General features: G+C 36.3%; 1 protein-coding gene across 3 annotated transcripts in view; it reads left to right on the top strand.

The window, feature by feature from the left end:
* cadm2 (cell adhesion molecule 2) overlaps nucleotides 1-23,053 on the top strand; it is a 958,543-nt gene that overhangs the window by 845,848 nt on the left and 89,642 nt on the right. For all 3 annotated transcript variants that reach the window (XM_031895847.1, XM_031895846.1, NM_001005713.1), the window contains 1 exon segment: nucleotides 11,604-11,782. In XM_031895847.1, the coding sequence (XP_031751707.1) occupies nucleotides 11,604-11,782 (179 nt within the window).

Below are 23,053 nucleotides of genomic sequence, written 5' to 3'. Positions count from 1 at the left end.
ATAGACATGACATTTATTATTGTTATTACGAGATGCTGAAATGTATCAAAGTATATAAAAACGTATAGCTGGAATCCGTGGCAGATCTTGTAGGGAATGTGCCTCTGTATTATATCATCTATGGCTATAATATTGAGAGAAGCCAACAGTTTTTCTAGGGAAAGCAATTACTTGTCACAAAGGAAAAAAATGGTAAAATACCATTTCTCTAAGTTTCTTTTAACTTTTTGTCATTGCTGAAAATTAATGACAAGGAGGAAGAAGAAAAAGAAAGAAGAATCATCAGAATGTCTAACTGAGCTACTTTTATTCCCAAACTGAAACATTAATAATGTCACATCAAAACGCCCCCACACCATACATCGTGCTGCTGCAGTGACGTAGCCAGAAACCTGCAAGTGAGTCACATTTACCAACAAAGATTCAGGTATGGCACCAGAATGCTTGGGAACTGAGGTTTTCTGGGTAATTTATGTAATGTAGAACTTATAGCAGCGATCCCCATGCTGCTCCCAGTGACCTCAAAGTAGGTGCCCATTTTTTATTTTCTGACTTAGAGACAAGCTTTGGAAGCAAAGAGACACAGTTTTACTCCAAGCAGAACCTCCTGCAGGCCAGCAGGCCACATGGGGCTACCAAATAGCCAATCAGAGCCCTTATTTTGTTCATGCTTGTGTGGCTCACCAACACTTTTTACATGTAAGTGTGTCTCAGGAGTAAAAAAAAGTTTGAGGGTCCCTGACTTATAGCCATGACTTAAAGAAACAGTAACACCAAAAAATGAAAGTGTATAAAAGTAACTAAAATATAATGTGCTGCTGCCCTGCACTGGTAAAAGTTGTGTGTTTACTTCAGAAAGTCTACTATAATTTATATAAATAAGCTGCTATGTAGCCATGGGGGCAGCCATTCAAAGGAGAAAAGGCACAGGCACATAGCAGATAACAGATAAAACACTATTGTATTCTACAGAACTTATCTGTTATCTGCTATGTAACCTGTGCCTTTTCTCCTTTTTTCCAGTTTGAATGGCTGCCCCCATGGCTACACAGCAGCTTATTATATAAATCATAGTTGTGTTACTGTAGCAAACACACCAGTTTTACCAGTGCAGGGCAACAGTGCATTATATTTTTATTGCTTTAAAGCTCTTTCATTTTTTGGTGTTACTGTTCCTTTAACACTAATAAAACACAAAAGGATTTTTTGCCAACAACATGGATGTATGCTAGCTTAGTTACCATTAAGTACAGGTATAGGACCCTTTATCCAGAATGCTCGGGACCAAGGGTATTCCAGATAAGGGGTCTTTCTGTAATTTGGATCTCCATGCCTTAAGTCTACTAAAAAACAATAAAACATTAATTAAACCCAGTAGGATTGTTTTGCAACCAATAAGGGTTATTTATATCTTACTGTAGTTGGGATTAGGTACAATGTATTGTTTTATTATTACAAAGAAAAAGGGAATCAGTTTTAAAATTCTGAATTATTTGAATAAAATGTAGTCTATGGGAGACGGGCTTTCCGTAATTCAGAGCTTTATGGATAACGGGTTTACCGCCTAGATATCCCTTTTCCAATTTTCTCCAAGTTGCTCAGGCCAGAAATTCTCCATATCAGTTTGACCAAAACTCTTTTAATTTTCCATTAACATTATAGAAACTTTTATAACATAATAAAAGTTAACTTAATGGTGATCTCCCCATACGTAAACATGTAACTAAAACTAAATGTAAAGAAAACAAATGTTCTGATCAGGGGGCTGCCATCAAAGGGAGCAGTTGCAATACCCCATGTTTTTTGCACTTTGCTCTTAATCCTTCATTAAGGCCGTAACCTGTCTGCGCTTGTGGGATGGATTGAAGTCTGGTATCTAAGACAGCACTGGACCTAAATACAGCCCTTTCTATAGGTTTGCCCCCCTAAGTGCTTTTGCACTTGTCCCCCACCCCTACAGAACAATTATTACAGAACATTCTATTGTTATACACATTTGTTTTGTTGCTAAGTAAAGAAAACCCATGAATGCCAGAAAGTAGGTGTCTTGGATCAGAAACAGTATTCCACTTGAAGCTATGTAAAACCCAATCAGAAACAGTTTTCACTTGAAGCTATGTGAAACCCAACCAGAAACAGTATTCCACTTGAAGCTATGTAAAACCCAACCAGAAACAGTATTCCACTTGAAGCTATGTAAAACCCAATCAGAAACAGTTTTCACTTGAAGCTATGTAAAACCCAACCAGAAACAGTATTACATTTGAAGCTATGTGAAACCCAATCAGAAACAGTATTCCACTTGAAACTATGTAAAAACCCAATCAGAAACAGTATTCCACTTGAAGCAATGTAAAACCCAACCAGAAACAGTATTCCACTTGAAGCTATGTAAAACCCAATCAGAAAGACTATTCCACTTGAAGCTATGTAAAACCCAATCAGAAACAGTATTACATTTGAAGCTATGTAAAACCCAATCAGAAACAGTATTACATTTGAAGCTATGTAAAACCCAATCAGAAACAGTATTACATTTAAAGCTATGTAAAACCCAATCAGAAACAGTATTCCACTTGAAGCTATGTAAAACCCAATCAGAAACAGTATTCCACTTGAAGCTATGTAAAACCCAATCAGAAAGACTATTCCACTTGAAGCTATGTAAAACCCAACCAGTAACAGCATTCCACTTGAAGCTATGTAAAACCCAATCAGAAACAGTATTCCACTTGAAGCTATGTAAAACCCAATCAGAAAGACTATTCCACTTGAAGCTATGTAAAACCCAATCAGAAACAGTATTACATTTGAAGCTATGTAAAACCCAATCAGAAACAGTATTCCACTTGAAGCTATGTAATTATATTTGAAGCTATGTAAAACCCAATCAGAAACAGTATTACATTTGAAGCTATGTAAAACCCAACCAGAAACAGTATTACATTTGAAGCTATGTAAAACTCAAGTTGAATTTGCTCTCCTTTTCTGTGCTGAAGCTCAGCAATTTGCCTACTTCTTTTAAGATATTGTTTTAACAATGTCCTTTAAAGCAAGGGCAACCTTTCATTTAGCATTAGAGTTCAATTATCCAAAATGAGCATTTGGAAAATTTGATGACAAAATCAGCAAACACAAGTCGTTTTCCTCAGTAAGTGTTAAGTTATCATTAAGAACAGCTAGTGTAATGAAATGTTGGGACTCCAGCGTCTAACTGCCCAGTCCGAGATTAAAAACTGTTACTTTAGTTTGTTTCTAATGTTTTTTTTGCAGATGTTGTTTATTGAACGGGATTTTCTGCTTAAAGCAAACAAAATGAAAAATACATTATTGGTGGGAGATGTAATTTTGAATATATTGATATAATATCTTGCCAGGCAATATTCTAAAACAGACATTCTCTCTTACCAGTCAGGAGAAATGAAAAGCAAAATCTGAGATTCATGAAGTTACAATCAAATACACCAGAGAGGATAATTCCAAAATATTGAAAGCATTTGCTTCGAAAGGAAACTCAGATGAACTATTAATCCTCAGGTTCTTTCCTTACTGGAAATAAGAAATTGAAGCATGCAAACAAATGTTGCTGCGGGGCTAACTTCCAGGCAGGATCTAAACTTAGGCTTCTTCCAGGTTAGACATTCAGATAGATTGCTATGGTGGCACAGTAACTAATAGCCGTTTCTGCTAAAAAAATGCATATTTTGAACTCACAATTTAATATTAGTTTCAGAATTCCAGGCATAATTGTACCTGCAGTAATCAGGTAAAGAATTTTACCCCAGCAGAGAGGCTGAATGGGTAACGTTTCTGCCTTCCATCGCTGGGGATCTGAGCTTGATTCCAGCCTGTGCCTATGTAGGTATCATCGAACATACAGGCAGAATAATTGCTTCCTGATATATTTGACCCAAATGTGAAAGAGCCCTTAGAGTGTAAGCTTTACTGGGGCAGGGACTAATGTGAATGATGTATAATCCCTGTGAATTATACAATACAATACAATCCCTGTGAATCACTACGTAAATGTGTTTTAGGCAAATAAAATAAGCTTGAGGATAGAAAAAAAAATATATACAGATGTAGCCAGCAAGTTTTCACATTTTTCTCACCATGTATAGACACTATTTTTGAGTGTTAATTCCTGCCTCTAGATGGTGCTAGAGTGCAAAGACTAGCTAGCAAAACACAATAGAAAATGCCATAGACCAGGGGTCCCCAACCTTTCTTACTCGTGAGCAATAGTCAAATGTAGAAAGACTTGGGGAGCAACACAAGCACTATAAAAGTTCATGGAGGTGCCAAATAAGGGCTAAGATTGGCTATTAGGCAGCCTCTATGCACACTATCAGCTTACAGGGGGCTTTATTTGTTAGTAAATCTTGGGGGCACTGTGAGAAACATCCAAGGAGTTGGTGAGCAACATGTTGCTCAAAAGCCATTGGTTGGGGATCACTGCCATAGACCATGAGCCACCTGGTGTAGAATCCCCCCCCCGGGTTAACTGTAAGAGACATAGGGGCTGATTTACTAACCCACGAATCCGACCCGAATTGGAAAAGTTCCGACTTGAAAACGAACATTTTGCGACTTTTTCGTATGTTTTGCGATTTTTTCGGATTCTGTACGAATTTTTCGGATCCAATACGATTTTTGCGTAAAAACGCGAGTTTTTCGTATCCATTACGAAAGTTGCATAAAAAGTTGCGCATTTTTCGTAGCGTTAAAACTTACGCGAAAAGTTGCGCATTTTTCGCGTAAGTTTTAACGCTACGCAAAATGCGCAACTTTTTACGCAACTTTCGTAATGGATAGGAAAACTCGCGTTTTTACGCAAAAATTGTATTGGATCCGAAAAATTCGTAAAGAATCCGAAAAAATCGCAAAATATACGAAAAAATCGCAAAGTACCGATCATTACGAAAAAAACGCAATCGGACTCCATTCGACCCGTTCGTGGGTAAGTAAATCAGCCCCATAGTGTGACAATATCGTAAAGGAACTTGACTGCATTTGTAGCAGAAATATATTTTATTTAGACTTTTGACATACTGCCAATGACTTAGACAACGAAAAGGTTTGTAATAATTTCCTTTTTAAATCATTCTCTTTATCGCATAATTTCAGTAGTGATTTAAGTAACCACACCACAGTGGGGGATTGCTGAAATTTTGCTGTAGATTTATTTCACAAAAAAAAAGGAATTTGTTGTTACACCATCACTTAAAGATGCAAAGCAAAACCATGATACTATGGGGGTGATTTATGAATGTTCAGATTCAAATTTATTTAGCACCAAAACTCCCAAATTAAAATTATGATTTAAAAAACAAAAATGTTTGATACTTATTAAGCACAAAATAAACCAGAAAAACTGGAATGTACAACTTCAGCATCTATGAACTTGTGAGTTCATGAAGAAGTCAATAGGCAAATTTTTGGGGTTTATCAATTTGAGTTGTTTTTCATTTTTTCATAATGATTGATATGAATAAAAAATGATGGATATGAATATAAAGTCAGTGCATCCAAGTTTTTTTTGTCTTTTTTTCATGGTTTAATTTGATCAAATTGTTTATATTTGAATTAAAAAAAAATCTCAAATAAGCTAGCATTCGAGAAAAATAGTTGCACAGGTTTTGTTGCAGTTATTTTATTTATTTTTTCATGAACTCAAATTTTGATAATTCTGCCCTTATGTTAAGAAGTAGTTTATTTACTCAATATTTTACTCCTGCGTTAACAGTTATGAAATATTTTAGTCGCTTGATTTGTGCAAGCTGTTTAATTCTTACAAACTATGCTGTTTACAAGGTACTTGCCAAAAAATATTTTTTTTCTATGTTTTTGTAGTTATTAAATATCTTTGTTAAAGCTCAGGCATTTTTGGCAATAGCTACATGGACAATAAAGGAGGTTTCTCAGCTTGCTGATGCTTCACAAAGAACATAAACCAAGTGTTTTGAAATAAAAGTCATTAGAGCTACAATAGAGAAAAGTACATACTTCTTAGCAGCTATCTCTGTCAATTGATTTGGCAAGCCAAGAAAAACAGATAAGCAGCTCCAAATGATTTGACTTTTGCTGACTGGTTGGGCTTAAGCATCAGGTCTTTGGGATTTCCAGAGAGCTGTACAATGGTCAAGCTGCCAAGCAGTTAGACACGTTCAGGGTTTCACTTATGTTGGTAGTTATAGTACATATGCCTTGAGATACTTTTAGTGAAACTGAGAAACTGGGCCCTATCCTACTATCAGCAGGCACTCATTAAAACTTTACACACATATTGGTTGTCCCCACTTTGGCTTTTATGTCACCAAGGGTTCCATTTACTAAACAATTTTCAGATAAATTTGTATTTTTTCTAAATTATAGAACATCTCGGAGTGTATGTGAAAATGTCATTAAAATTCCACAAGTTTTTCATGGTTTTCAGCAACATTTTTGCTGTTTCGCTAATCTTTTAAAAGATTTGCAAATTTTTTGCCGAATTGTTTCGCGAAACGGATGAAAAAATTAGCTGCGGAAAAATTCGCTGCACGTCCAAAAATTGTCGCCCGCATCAAAATAATAGTCGTGGGCGACAAAATAATAGCCGCGCGACAAAATAATAGCCGCAGGCGATGAAATAATAGCTGCGAGCAACAAAAGAATAGCCGCGGGCGACATTTTCGCTGTTTCGCGAATCTTTTGAAAGATTCGCAAATTTTTCGGCGAAGCAAAAAACAGGACAGATTCACTCATCACTACTAAACACTAGTGTAAACTATTACTGCCTTTCCCTACAGTCCATCTATTTCTACTGTATCTACTGCCACTCACTAGTGATGAGCGAATCTGTTCCGTTTCGCTTCGCCGAAAAATTCGCGAATCTTTAAAAAGATCCGCGAAACGGCGAAAATTCGCGAAACGGCGAAAATGTCGTGCGACAAAAAAAATTTGTCGCCCGTGGCTATTATTTTGTCGCGCGGCTATTGTTTCGTCGCCCGCAGCTATTATTTTGTCGCGCGGCTATTGTTTCGTCGCCCGCGGCTATTATTTTGTCGCGCGGCTATTGTTTCGTCACCCGCGGCTATTATTTTGTCGCGCGGCTATTGTTTCGTCGCACGCGGCTATTATTTCGCCGCGCGGCTATTGTTTCGTCGCCCGCGGCTATTATTTTGTCGCGCGGCTATTGTTTCGTCGCCCACGGCTATTATTTTGTCGCGCGGCTATTGTTTTGTCGCACGCGGCTATTATTTCGTCGCGCGGCTATTCTTTTGACGCCCGCGACAATTCTTTTTTACGCCGGCGACAATTTTTGGACGTGCGGCGAATTTTTCCGCGGCGAATTTTTTCATCCGTTTCGCGAAACAATCCGCCAATGGCGAAACGCAGAAATTCGCCGCAAATCCATGCCTGGCGAAACATTTCGCCCATCACTACCACTCACTCTTCCTACCTTTACTTTTCACCCTGCCAGCAGAAGGAACCAGGGAAATTGTCCATTTTCTTTACTCCCCCTTAAAAAGAACTTAATATGTTCTTCGAGAAAAAGAGCAATGGGGCTCCCAGTTCACTAGGTCCTATTTTTCTCTTGCTTTATTACATGACAATATAATATTTTAAATTAAGCATTGGGCATCATGTTTATTAATCCTACTTTGCTATTTCTTTCTTTAAAGATGATGTTGCCCTTATGTGGTAATTTCCCCTTGCATCCTAGCCAGTGCTATTAAATATTGTATTAAATTCGTTTTGTAACCATTCTCCACTTGTGTTTTATGCCTATACTGACTGGCATTAAGGTAGCAGGACAGTAAATGCCTAGCATTGCTATAAAGTCTTCAATTTACTCTGCTAATCTAAATATATGTTCGGATTTCTTATGTCTAATATATATGCAGATGATTTCTTCAGTTTCTATGCAGTAAGATCATCTGCTCTACATGATTCCCTCCGTGTATTGAAAGGCAGAAGTAGAAAAAGCACAAAGAGGAATTTTAGTTATTGTACTATATTTTATACCTTGAATAAGAATGGGAATAAAGAGTTATATTCAACTGCCTATTCATTCTTTCCCAAACCTGTAAGTCGCTCATCTATGCTTTTTTGGATACAAAAAATTAATGATAAAAAATATATTTGTTTTTATTATTCTTTGTTAACATCAGCTGGATGCCACTTCCCTTATAAACCCTTGTATTGCAAATATAAACGCTGTTGTCCTTTGTCTTTAAGGATAAATAGGCAGTCAGATGTTTCTAACTCTTCATAAATCACAGCTTACCTTCACTTTTTTAATATTTAAATAATTATTGCATATTAGTCATGTAAATATTTATACTTATATATATATATATATAAAACATATCAAATGTAACAGTTGTAAATATATAGTATAATATGTAAGTACTAGTGATGAGTGAAAGTGTCCCATTTTGTTTCACTGAAAACTGATAAAAAATTCACAAAACAGTGAAAAATTCATGAAACGTGGGTACCATGCAACTTTTTTGATGTGACCAAAAGATTTTTTGTGGAACAATTTTGGGGAAGTTTTGCAAAGCAATTTGACAATGGTGAAATGCAGAATTTTGCTGCGAATCAATGCCTGACAAAGACTACAGTTCTTTAAAGAAATCATTAGCATGAAGAACACCAATACAACTGAAATATATGTTACCAAGCAAACTAGCAAATGGGATGTGTGATATTCAACTATTAGAGCAGTGATCCCCAACCAGTTGCTCATAAGCAACATGTTGCTCCCCAACCCCTTGGATGTTGCTCTCAGTGGCCTCAAACCAGGGAGTTATTTTTGAATTTCTGGTAAGGAGGCAAATTTTGGTTTCATAAAAACCAAGTATAAAGCCAAACAAAGCCTTCTGTAGGCTGCCAGTCCACATGGGGGATATTAAGTAGCCAATTATATCTGTTATTTGCATTCCCAAGAACCTTTTTCATGCTTGTGTTTCTCCCCAACACTTTTTCCATAGAAATATGGCTTACAGGTAGCGATGAGCGAATCTGCGAATCCGCGAATCCGGAAAATTCGCAAAACAACAGAAAAATTAGTGAAACAGGCAAACAATTTCCGAACCGCATTTGTCGCACAGCTTTGTTGACTTTTGATGCAACTGTTCCCAATTTGACGTGACCATGCCCATTTTGGCATGACCGCGCTTATTTTGATGTGACCACAAACCTTTTTGAAGCGCAACAAGTTTTTTTACTGTGAATTTTCGCTGAAGTTTCTCAAAACAATTCGGCAATGGCGATATGTGGTAATTCGCTGTGAATCCATCACTACTTATGGGTATAAAAGGTTGGGGATCCCTGTATTAGAGTCTCCCTGTTGGTGGAATATGAATCTGATCGAATATGTCTTATCTACATTATGACTCATGAGTTATAGCTGAAATGATACTGCTGGACAAATGAGCCAATGATAATTAACATAACACATCTTCTTGCATTTATTTAATTTCCTTATATTAATTCTCAGGACTGCTTCTGATTTTGCAGTAAATGTCAAGCTAATTTTAGTAAAACATACTTTATGCTAAAACTTCACTTCTTAGAATTAGCTGGTATGAAAATATTTAAAAAAATGAGTTTGTTCAATAAATTTTAGTTTTACTGATACAAGTCCTAATGATTTTAAACATTTACAAAGTTAGAAATACAACATAAATGTCCAAATGATTCAAGACAAAATGTTAATAAAAAGCCAGCGCATATGTTTAATCCTACAGTTTCTCATTGCTTTCATATCATATGAAATAAAATGAAGTTATTGCTTCCTTGGCATTTGTTAACTTTCAAATCCGTGTGTGGGGCAAGGCAATTCATTATTAAAAAAAAATGACAATTTTTAAAGTGTCATTTTATTGGGGGGGGGGGGGGAAGAAATAATGACTTGTTCATTAAGGAATTTTATTACATTGTACACTGGTGCAAACTATAAAATCTTTTTCTGCTGGCAGCTCAGGCATTAACGGTTCACAAGACTCATATTTAAAACAGCTATGAGATTCATTATCTGGAAACCCATTATCCATAAAGCTCTAAATTAAACGAAGGCCTTTCCCTATAGACTCAGTTTTAATCAAATAATTTAAATTGTAAAACATGTTTTCCTTTTTCTCTATAATAATAACATATTACCTTAGTTAAGAGATAATTAACCCTTATTGGAGGCAAAACAATCCTATTGGGTTTAATGTTTAAATGCTTTTTTAGTAGCCTTAGGGGCTCATTTACTAACCATTGATTTTTTATTTTACTCAATTCAATTCAGATTTTTTTTTTAAAAAAAAAAAGTTGCAGAGAAAAAACACTGCAACTTGTCCAAAAACTGACTTTTTTTAATTGTTGCAGCGTCAATTCGATAAAGTTGGGATTTTTGATAAAGTCATGTTTTTTACGACTTTTCTTGTAGCAACCTTTCCTTGGGACTTTTTTTTTTAGTTAATAACAGGAAAATTAATTTAGTTGAATTTGAAAATAAAAAAAATGAGAAATTTGCCCCTTAAAGTATAGTGATCCAAATTGTGGAATGACCCATTATCTGGAAAACTATCATTCAGGATAGTAGGACACATACCTGTATATGGAAAATCATATGTATCATATATAATTATAATTTCCCCTTTTTTTAAAACTTTTTATTTTTAATTTATTTAATGGTTAAATGATTCCCTTTTCTCTGTAATAATAAAACAGTACCTGTACTTGATCCCAACTAAGATATAATTACCCCTTATTGGGGGCAGAACAGCCCTATTGGGTTTATTTAATGGTTAAATGATTCCCTTTTCTCTGTAATAATAAAACAGTACCTTGTACTTGATCCCAACTAAGATATAATTACCCCTTATTGGGGGCAGAACAGCCCTATTGGGTTTATTTAATGGTTAAATGATTCCCTTTTCTCTGTAATAATAAAACAGTACCTGTACTTGATCCCAACTAAGATATAATTACCCCTTATTGGGGGCAGAACAGCCCTATTGGGTTTATTTAATGGTTAAATGATTCCCTTTTCTCTGTAATAATAAAACAGTACCTGCACTTGATCCCAACTAAGATATAATTAATCCTTATTGGAGGCAAAATAATCCTTTTGGGTTTATTTGATGCTTACATTTTTTTTATTGGTAGACTTAAGGTTGAAAAAAATCCCATACTTGTATTCTGAGACAACTTGCTGGTCTACGTTTATTATTTGGTGCAAGTTATATGACATAATTGCTCCTATCAGTATCTCCTGTTTTACCATTATTTTTGCAGGGGGTTGTGTATACTTGTGTATAGAATACTAAAAGGAGGATGTTTTCGTGTTTGTATAATGTTGTATGCACGTACACGTACAAAAGCTTTATCACAGTCAGAACTGTCTTTGATTAAACCTTAACCTTTATCTATTTAACAGTGCAATTACTGTTTTCTTAATTATTAGAAATCTTAAAAAGCCTGTCATTTTAAAGCAATTTATTGAGTATAATTACATTGAATTGCATATTATAATTAATAATAATAGTATATGCATTACATTGTATATAAATATATATATACATTGAATATAAATATTTTTGTTGTTGTTGTTTTTGATTTCAAAGACCGGAGCCCGTTTTGTGGACAAAGGATGGTGGAGAACTTCCAGATCCAGAAAGGATGACTGTCAATGGACGAGAGTTAACAATAAGTTTCCTAAACAAAACTGACAATGGCACATATCGATGTGAAGCAACTAACTCCATTGGACAAAGCAGTGCGGAATATGTCTTGATAATAAACGGTAAGTTCTGTTTGGACCACAAAACACAACACAACTGTGTTCTATTTTTTATAAAGGTTGAACCTTATCAACGTAAGCAAATATTAATCTCCTGCTGGGAACTAGTACAAGGATATTAAAGGCCAGGGTCCCAGACCAAGTGCTTGATGTGTGGGCCATGTAACAACGAGGTGTCTTATGCTATCCATATACTGTATATGTATTACGGCATAGGAACATATTGCACAAGGCTTTAAGTATTTCTCGGTCTCTGTTACTCAACATAAGTTGTTTCCAAGATCCCATACCCATATAATAAATACATGTATAATGTGCCATCAGTAATGGATCTTTGTGCGTATATACAATAGTACTCAGTTTGTAGTGGCTGTTTTCCTGGATGAACAGAACTGGAGGGACGTGGCACCAACATTGTTTGCCAATAAAAATTAGGGGTGTTTCTGTTCTTGTAGACTAGCACACATTCATGTGTAAGCTTGTTAATCAAGGAAATAACTTTGTGATGCTGCTTCATAAACCAGGCACCCAAGCAGTTACATCATTTATTAGGTATAATGTTCTAGATAGAGAGCAGGGTAAATTGTATTTTTTAATCGGTTTCTGAAATAAATATAACAATTATTCATGTTTAATAGCAGAATTCCCCATTGATGTTATTTTTTGTAATGCCCAGTTTATTGAATACAATGCTCAAGGATTATTATTATTATTATTAACATTTATTTATAAAGCGCCAACATATTCCGCAGCTCTGTACAATAAGGATACAAATGAATAATAATAAAACAGTACTTTGTACTTGATCCCAACTAAGATATAATTACCCCTTATTGGGGGCAGAACAGCCCTATTGGGTTTATTTAATGGTTAAATGATTCCCTTTTCTCTGTAATAATAAAACAGTACCTGTACTTGATCCCAACTAAGATATAATTACCCCTTATTGGGGCAGAACAGCCCTATTGGGTTTATTTAATGGTTAAATGATTCCCTTTTCTCTGTAATAATAAAACAGTACCTGTACTTGATCCCAACTAAGATATAATTACCCCTTATTGGGGCAGAACAGCCCTATTGGGTTTATTTAATGGTTAAATGATTCCCTTTTCTCTGTAATAATAAAACAGTACCTGTACTTGATCCCAACTAAGATATAATTACCCCTTATTGGGGGCAGAACAGCCCTATTGGGTTTATTTAATGGTTAAATGATTCCCTTTTCTCTGTAATAATAAAACAGTACCTGTACTTGATCCCAACTAAGATATAATTAATTCTTATTGGGGGCAAAACAATCCTATTGGGTTTATTCAATATTTAAATGATTTTTAGCAGACTTATGTTATAGAGCTCCAAATTACGGAACAATCCCTTATCCGGAAACCCCCAGGTCCCAAGCATTCTGGATAACAGGTCCCATACCTGTATCACATTAACATGGATTATTGTATTATGAATCAGCACTATTTCCAGTGAATAGAGAGGGGGTAAGAGGCAGTGGGTCAGTGAGCAAGCTGTTTTTATAAGACAACGGATTGTACAATCCATTCTACTTTCTGATTGGACTGTGCAGAATGTGTGTTTCTTTGGGATGAGAATATCCCTTTAACATCCATTAAACAGTTACAAACATAGGTATTTGCACCAGAGCAGTCACTCATGGCAACCTATGAGAAATTTGCTTTCAAATATTTGTCTTTTAGAAGACGGTTTAAAACTATTTGTTGATGGTTACTATTGGCAACTGCACATTGGAGGTCATTTATAAAATTCGTGCAGCGAAGAATTATTCGCACAGTAAACATATTTGCCCTTCCCGTGTTTATATGTAGAAATAAGACAAGACTGGTGCATATAATGGGCAACCATAATTGCAAAATCTTTTCCGTAAAGCGTCTGAATTACGCCACAGCTTTAGTGGCGGTAAAAATTTTTGCTAAACCAATTTTGCAAATTGTTCCTTTATATTAGCAAAAGAGAAAATCAGCGCTATATTTGTGCATAATAAATGTGTACAGAGGGGCATACTCCTGCAAATCACAATCTTATTTGCAAATGTTTGTGCACAATTCACATTTCACTGTGTTTTGCAAAAAAATGAAAGACGGGCACAGCAGTACAAAACATGTGCAAACAACCAAAAATATGTACTGCACAAACTTTATAAGTGACCCCCTTGTGTTTTAGCACCCATGTTATAGCTTTTTCAGTCTCTTTAATTTACCTCAAAGTAATTTTATGATTGTATGTAGGTACAGTACAGTAATTAAAACTGGTTAGTTTTTAAAAATACCAGAAAACTGTAGGTTTCCCCTTGCGTCATTTGCCTTTTCTGATTGTCATTCAGCAGTTATTTGACGCTAAAGCTACAATTTTCTGTCTGAATAATACAAAGCTGATTGCATATAATTTGTCAGTTGTTGGTCTTTGCTGTGTAAGGTAACTTACATTTTTATAATACATATAATTGGTTGCGATAAGTTTCAAAATGTTTGTTATTACATTACCTTTTGGTATTATTTGTTTCTAATAACCATTTGCCTGCAAGAGGTTTAATTTGTATGGAATTTTTAAAAAATAAGTATAAAATTAGTTTATGCCTATGTGTTGCTGAAACATGTTATGGTATGTACTGTGGGTTCCTTAATGTAGATATAGTGACAAGTTATGTGGGGGAGGTATCGTTGATTAGATGAATCAAATATTCTTCATTTTTGTAGGACTCCCACTCATTAACAAGGTAAGAGCTTATTTAGTGAGTGAAAGTTATTTATTATAATTCCACCCTCAGAGGTCATGGCCTGATTGTTATTTGGGGTTTATCTGCATTATCTCATAAGCTATTGGGTTATCTTGGTTGCTAATACTGGACACTTTTGAGCAATGGCAGTAACCCAAAACAGCCAATGAGCGATTAGCTAGTCTACTGCAGGTTGAACAATTATAGCAAATCTCTAATTGATAGGTAAATGTTGTCTTCTTCTACCTAAGAGTCCAGAGTGGTGGCCTCCAACTTTAAGCTCTCTCATAAATTGCCAGGTATGAGGTTGAGACAAAGTAAATTCAGTGAACTTCAGTAACTAGAATGCCTCCAACCCCTTTAGAACAAGCCAAATATAACCATGTCCAGCCTAAAAAAAAACACATATTCCTAGTGACCAAATGTGCGTTAACGTGGCCCCGGGGCACCATGCCCAGACCCTCACCTAGGGGTGTGGAAAAATCGTATCCATCAACATCAAAACAGGGGGTAAAGGGCACTAAAAACATGAAGGTTAACATGAAATATGAGTTAAAAACAAATAACTTTATTTAAACAGCATCTGCCTTACGCAGTTTGTGTTCTAATAGAACTTACTCATGGGCCCTCCAACCCCTTAAAGGAGAAGGAAAGGTAAAAACTAAGTAAGCTTTATCAGAAAGTTCTACAGTATGTAAATACAGCCATAAGCACTCACAGAAAAGATGTACTGAGTCCTCTATCGAAAGAAACACAGGATTTATTTTTTCTTTTTTTGTAAACATGTTGTTCCTGTGTGTGACTTCCTCTCTCAGAAAAATCCTTCATTCCCTGTGCCAGAGTCTGTGCAGCTCTCTCCTCTCTCCCTTGTCCTGCTCCCACCTCCCACAAGAATGCTAAGAACTCCCTCCCTTCTTCCTTAGGAATGTGTAATCTGAGCTATAATGGCTAGAGCTGCAGCAGGAAGCTACTTTAAATGGCAGCTGCTGTTTTAAGCACACAGAGAAAGCTTCTAGAGCTGTACTCAGGTATGGCAATGCTTTCTGCTGAATAAATATATTGTTCTAGGTGGAGAATGGTAGCGAGGAGCAGTTAGGGAACCCAGAGCTCTGTTCACCTACCATTTCCAGATTGTGGGAAGTAAGGATACAGATGCAGCCAGCAAGTGTTCACATTTTGTCTCACCGTGTCCAGACACCATTTTTTGAGTGTTAAAGCCTGCCTCTAGATGGTGCTTGAGTGCAAAGACTTGCCAGCAAAATGCAATAGAAAACACCATAGACCATGTGTCACCTGGTAGTGAATTTTGGTATTTTTTTCCATGTGTTAACTGGAAGAGACATAACACAACAACATGGTAAAAGAACTTGGCTGCATCTGTAATTAAGTATTACTTATGTATAAAGGGGTTAATGGCCATGGGGCATTCAAAGGGTAAGTGTTTCCATCTATAAGCTCCCTATTGGTTTGAGAGACACAGTGCAATATACAAAAGAATCAGATACTCCTTGTGTGATAGATGCTTAGAGATTTAACAAAGTCTAGTGAAATATATAAAATATCAAATAATGAATTAATTCAACCTTTCTTTCTTCCTACTCTTTGGCTCTGAGATTCATTGCTTTTGCGTGTAAAATAACAACAATAATATACAGTAAATATTTTAGAAACCATGATTGCAAAACACAAAGATTGCTGTGCAAGAGTCCTTACAAATATATAACACAGAATATTCCTTTGGCATGTACTGTATTTTCTGAAACTAGTGGTACTAAGTGTGAAGGAGAAAAGAAAGACATTGATAAATGTTTTGGCAAATTAAGCAGACCATATTCTAGCTTATTTCTAAGATCCCATCTCTTTACACTGAACAGCTCATTTGCACTAATACAGAGGTGACACGCTGTGGTAACAACCGTCGGACGAAATCGGTTTGTATTTTCTATTAATATCCTGCTAGAAACATAATATTTCAGGTCACATTTTCAATCTGAATCTTCTCATTTGAAAGTTGGAAAGCTAACTATGAATTATTTATCAAGTTCAGATCTGCAGCTGTGCCAAGGTCCCTATGAAGAGCGTTGCTTAACGAACCTAATCCATGTTGTGCCATCTTGGTCTCAGTGTGAGATACTCAGTAGAAACATCCTAGGTTTCTGTCACTCCCTGTTGAAATCATTAGCAAATCTGCAAATTCATTTCTGGGGGGGGGCGGCAGAACCTTTAAATGAACACAGTTGCACAATGCATATTTACAGATAATATCATGTATAATATGATGTTAGACCAAAAATGTTGTTACCAGAGCAGGAAGGAAAAATTACTGTACTTTAATGTACTGTATGATATTTGCTAACAAACACTTTCAGTTAGACTTTTATTCTTTACTTTTTAAAGGAGAAGGAAAGGTAAAAACTAAGTAAGCTTTATCAGAAAGGTCTATGTAGATACATCCATAAGCCCTCACAGAAAGTGAGTCCTCTGTCAAAAGATTTGTTGTCTCTGTTTTCCTGTGCCAGAGACACGCAGTTCTTTGCTTTCTGCTCTCTCCTGCTCCCCCCTCCCTCAAGAATGTTAAGAAGTCACCCCCCCCCCCTTAGGAATGTGGATCTGAGCCAATCAGCAGGAAGCTTCATCATAGTCTTACAAACTGAGCATGTACAGCAGTCTTGGTCTTGGTGCAGGAGCGATGCATTATGGGAACTTCCTGTACACAGCTCAACGTTTTTTTTCCTATGAGGCTTCTGATCATCTGAACGGGAGAAATATGGGGAGACTTAAGGGCACTATTGAGAGAACTGAAGGTATGCCGGCAGCTTGAGATTAACTCTTTACTAGCCTTTCCTTCTCCTTTATAGGTCCTACAATACTATTTTTCTTTGGAAACTTTGGTTAAAAAGATAAAATGTGTTCAAAAGAGCATGAATGGTGTAAGTAGGGGATCATTTCTTTTTGAGAAGGGGCTAATAACTCCAGTATATTTAAGTGCCCAATATGGATTTACATACATTGTTAATTCCCATCACTTCTACCAATGCAGCATCTAATTGTGGTTCCAAAGTGCCTGGTTTTAGAAATATATAGAGCAGGAGTACATGAAGTCACTTTGTATTCTGTATGTACAGTATGTGTAGGAAGCGTGTATGAGGTCATGTGATGTAACAGATTCTCAGGAGAATCTGCAGGGGTCAGGAGTATAAAGTTGACTGACAGTTAGGTCTGCTATAGCCTTTGGGGGTGTTCCTTTTGCCTAGGAGCACATACTCATCAGATCATCAGAAATCCTGACTCTCTACATGCAGGATTTGTGTCAAAGTCGGTTATTTTGAAATAATTTTGTTTGTGCTGGACTTGAGCTAGCTCCAATACATCTACCAGGAAAGGGAGAAGCCCAAAATAGATAGTAGACCTGTCAATCCCGACTCCTGCATGAAGAAAGAATGAATAGAGATGGGCTGCTGAGAGGGAGATAGTGAAGAATAGCTGGTTATTTCAGTATGTAGAAGCATATATTTTTATATTGATAGCCACAGTTTTAACTATATACACTATAAAGTACTTATCATTCTGAAACACTCCTGGTACACATTTGCAGGAATAACTCTCCTATCTCCTGTCACTCTTGTTTTCTCAATGGTGGCCCTGCTATCAGGGTACTTACCCAACCTACCACTTCTTAGCCCTAACTGTCTTTTGCTCATAGTGCATTTAAACATATTGTTCTAGCCCTACATTTGCTAAACTTCATCTCTAGCTACTTTTAAACAAAAAAAAGACCTAAACCTAAAAAAAAGTATGCTGCAAGACATACCTAGGGAAAGAAGAAGAACTGTAAACACAATGAATATATTTTGATCTCTAATTGACAAATCCAGACATATATCAAGGTCACTTGTGATCACTTTCTGCAGGTGCTTGCTAGAGATGAAAGGCAATATACTTTATATGTCAGTGCAGCATATGATAGCTGAAATCAATACCGCTATGAGCAAAATGATTACAATTCACCTGTAACAGTTACTTTGCCCTCACGTCAAAACAGCAGTATTATTTCCATTTTTCATTGGAAAGGAGGGGGGATGCTACGGGGGAGACAAGTGTAAAAGACCATATGCAATTTTTGTCTTGTAGAAGGGATCAAACTGTTAGAATTCTCCGTGCTGCATTTGCTGAATCAATACAGCTGCTGCTTTCATTTGTCTTGGCTTTTATTGTTAATAATAAATGTCAAGAAAACACTCACAGAAACAGGAAAGAGCTTGCAAAGTCAGAGATTATGGCAACAGCGAGATGCATAGAACCAGTGTCCACTGAATACATCCATATCCCTTATCAAATTCTAATTGACTTCTCTGGACTCTTAAGAGATATACTTTGAAATGCGCCGTTCACTTTTTGTAACGGATCAACCAGAGACCTTCCTTTGCATTCCCTTTTGTATTTGAGCATAAATATCATTTTTTTTCCTGCTGTAGACAGTCTGCAGGTAGTTAATGTCTGGATGACAAACTGTTGCTCACATGCTCCAGGATACATTGTAACTGTGATTCAGCTAGCTGGGTGTCAAAGTAATCCCTTAATGATCATTTACACAGCTCACCCACGTAGACCTTAATATAAAAAAAGGTTATTTGGATTTTTTTTTCTAGCTTAACAGCAGGTATGACCTTAAAAGTTTGAAAAAAAACTATAGCGGTTATCTTAATAAGAGGTTATTTGGAACTCCCGTAAATCCCAAGATGAATCTATAATGAATAAGATCTGTTTATAAAAAAAAATCTTAACTGTGGCTATATAGCTGAGAAATTAATGATCCTCCACTTTAAAAGTTGCAAGTTTCCATTAGTAGGCTGTGAAGGTATTTAATGTGTGAAGCTACTGTGTTAGTTACATTTAGCAATGGGAAAGTGAGCAATACCCACCTGCTTTGTGGCATGCCGCCCATGTCACTTCCATATTCTGGGCCACATTCAATTCAGAGTAGAAGTTATCTCATGGTTTATCACATAGAAACTTATGGGGAAGATTCAGTTCAACTAAGAAACTAAGAAACCAAGAGATAATTATTTCTGAATTGAATGGCGTCTCAAATTACATCTTGTCCATAAGTTTCACATGATAAAACTTTTTCTCACTGATCTAAATCTGGCCCATTGTACATTACCAGGCATTGTTGATATCAATAAAAACACTTTTTTCATGGCATGAGTACTTTCTGTTTTTTAAATTACGGAAATGCCATCTCCCATAGACTCAATTTTAATTAAATAATTCACATTTTTAAAAATGGTTTCATTTTTTTCTGTAATAATAAAACAGTACCTGTACTTGATCCCAGCTAAGATATAATTACCCCTTATTGGGGCAGAACAGCCCTATTGGGTTTATTTCATGGTTAAATTATTCCCTTTTCTCTGTAATAATAAAACAGTACCTGTACTTGATCCCAACTAAGATATAATTACCCCTTATTGGGGGCAGAACAGCCCTATTGGGTTTATTTAATGGTTAAATGATTCCCTTTTCTCTGTAATAATAAAACAGTACCTGTACTTGATCCCAGCTAAGGTATAAATTGTCCTTATTGGAGCCAGAACAATCCTATTGTGTTTAATTAGTGTTTAAATAATTTTTTAGTAGAGGTAGAGGAAGGAGATCCAAATTATGGAAAGACACCTTATCCAGAAAACCCCAGGTCCCCAACATTCTGGATCGGGGTTCCATACCTGTATTGTTTTATCATTACAGAGAAAAGGGAAATCATTGTTTTAAAATAGGAATTATTTGATTAAGATGGAGTCTATAGGAGATGGACTTTCTGAGCTTTCTGGATAGTAGGCTTGTGGATAATGGATCTCATGCCTGTATTCCTTAACATATATCCTAAGGGAAATTCTTAATAATCTCCATCTCAATAATGTTCTCAGGACACAAAAAAATGTATCTTCTAGAACAGTGATCCCCAACCAGTGGCTTGTGAGTGACATGTTGCTCCCCAACCCCTTGGATGTTGCTCCCAGTGCCCCCAAACCAGAGGAATTCCTGACTTGAGGGCAAGTTTTGGTTAAAAAAAAACACGATTTTAACCAAATAAAGCCCCCTGTAGAAGCTCCCTAATAGCCAATCACAGCCCTTATTTGGCACCTCCATGAACTTTTATGGTGCTTGTGTTGCTCTCCAAGTCTTTTTACATATGACTGTGGCTCATGAGTAAGAAAGGTTGGGGACCCCTGTTCTAGATGGTGCTTAAACTACCTATAATATCAAATGATAATGGTGCATAATAAATGAAAGGTTTTCTTTCCCTTAGCTGTGTTTATTTTTCCTACTGTATATACCAGCCCATTTCTAGATAATTAAAATCCTATTAGCTGTGACCTAATGCTGTAGCCTTTACTAACTGCATTATGAGCCGAGGCGCTTCCTCTTCATTATACGAAACACTCGCTAACAAACCCCTTGTAATTTACTTGCTTTTACCTCACATCCTTTGTTAAAAAGGTGGCATAGTTCATTATAGAACATTATCTTTTTTTACTTTCACTTAAATGGATATGTTTGAGAGTTCTTTTGGCTGATTAACAAGAGGGTTCTACAATAGAATAATATTGTACCTAAAGGTTAGGTCTATAGATTATTAGTTGATCTTTAGGTTTACCCAACAAACAAACATTTTGTTTCTTCAGTACTGCAAATAGAATTGTGCCTGGCAGAAACTGATCTGTGCTTCAGATGAAGCATTGAAGTTTGAAAGGAAGCAACTTACTAGAACTGTCTAGCTTCAAACAGCTGGAAGTGCTCAGCACCATCCTGTATGCCTATGTATCTCTCCCACTCCACCCCATTAAATGGTGATACAAGCTTTTTAAGCCAAAGTTAATGCTTAAAGGTTCTTGTTATAAGAACCCATATATTGCAGGGTTCTTATTCCTCTTGTTGAAATAGAAATAAACTTTGCTCCCCTAATTCCTCCAGCCCTCTCTTACAGGTCTAACCATAAAAACCAGCCTCTCATTTGTAACATATGTTTCAGAAATACCTTTTTATTATGTCTTCAATTAATTGAAAACCTTTAGCATACTGTATATGTAGTAATAAGTCAAATCAACTGGACTTGCTGTGTTTTTTAGATAAATACATATCTGGGTATTTATTCCAGGAAGAAGTTTGTGCAAGTCATTCTGAATTGAGAAAGCCAGTTGGATGATTGGTGAAACGTCTTTAAGAAAAAAAAAACACAGCAAGTCCAGTTGATTTGACTTATTACTACAGATATACCATGACCTGGATGAATGAGAATCTTCACAAACTTAGCATAATTTAACTTGGGTTTTGGGAGAAAACATAGTAGCAAGCTGCTGGTGAATATTTACATTGAACATACATACTTTTTAAGACCACTATGGCTGACTCCTTCACTAAATATAATGGTGTGTGTGCTCTATGTGGTCTGCACCATAAAATGGTATAAAATTAGACAGAACATTTCCCTCATGCATTAAATGGCACTGGGATTTACAGTATTAAATGGCAAGTGTCTCTCAGTATTGAATTATATGAGGATCTTCAAAGTGCTCCCCAAGTTACATTTCATCCTCCTTTGGTAGTACCATGGTACCCAGGCCTTGCTTCTGCAGCCTCCTTCTTCTGCCCAGGAATAATTTCTGTTTTAATGATATGTCAACAAAATTAGTCATTGCTCTCAATGTGCATAGTATCACAAGATCTACTCACTAATCTGCCCTACCATACTGTAACATGTCAAACATTAACTACAAGCAGATAAACCATGACACCACCCTGAGGAACCATACAATACCACTATAGTGAGCCTTCCTACCACTGCAACCCCCCAATGCCATAAAAGAGAACATTTAGTAACATAGTAAGTTAGGTTGAAAAAAGACATATACGTCCATCAAGTTCAACCATAATGCCTATATATAACCCGCCTAACTGCTAGTTGATACAGAGGAAAAAAACCCCATCTGAAGCCTCTCTAATTTGCCGCAGAGGGGAAAAAATTCCTTCCTGAATCCATCCAGCCTCTTCTTAAAGCTATATAATGTATTGGGGAGGGAATTCCACAACTTCACAGCTCTCACAGTAAAAAAGCCTTTCCGAATATTTAAATGGAACCTCCCTTCTTCTAAACGGAGTGGGTGCCCTCGTGTCCGTTGGAAGGGCCTACTGGTAAATAAAGGATTAGAGAGTTTATTATATGATACCTTAGATATGATATAAATCTAGATCTCAAGTAAAAGAAGGACATTTTTTTTGTTACAGGTTTCCAGGACCAATTTACAGAAGTTCATTTAGAGCCACCCTAATTATTTTGGGGATCAGTAAAAGAAAGGGATTTTCAGTTAATATAAGGGGTTTGGGGTCCAGGTTAGTGCCAGACTATACTCCAAGGTTAAAAATGGTGTTGATGGACAGTTAATACCTGTCCTGACCCTGGATAGCTGAAGAACACTGCAGACTGACAGCTTTGGGGACTTGTATCTAAAATCCAGCAGCAACAGTGTCAA

The sequence above is a fragment of the Xenopus tropicalis genome, chromosome 2, assembly GCF_000004195.4.
Source record: "Xenopus tropicalis strain Nigerian chromosome 2, UCB_Xtro_10.0, whole genome shotgun sequence".
NCBI classification, from domain to species: Eukaryota; Metazoa; Chordata; class Amphibia; order Anura; family Pipidae; genus Xenopus; species Xenopus tropicalis.
The sequence above is the reverse complement of the archived record's forward strand: the minus strand, read 5'-3'. Positions and strand labels throughout refer to the sequence as shown.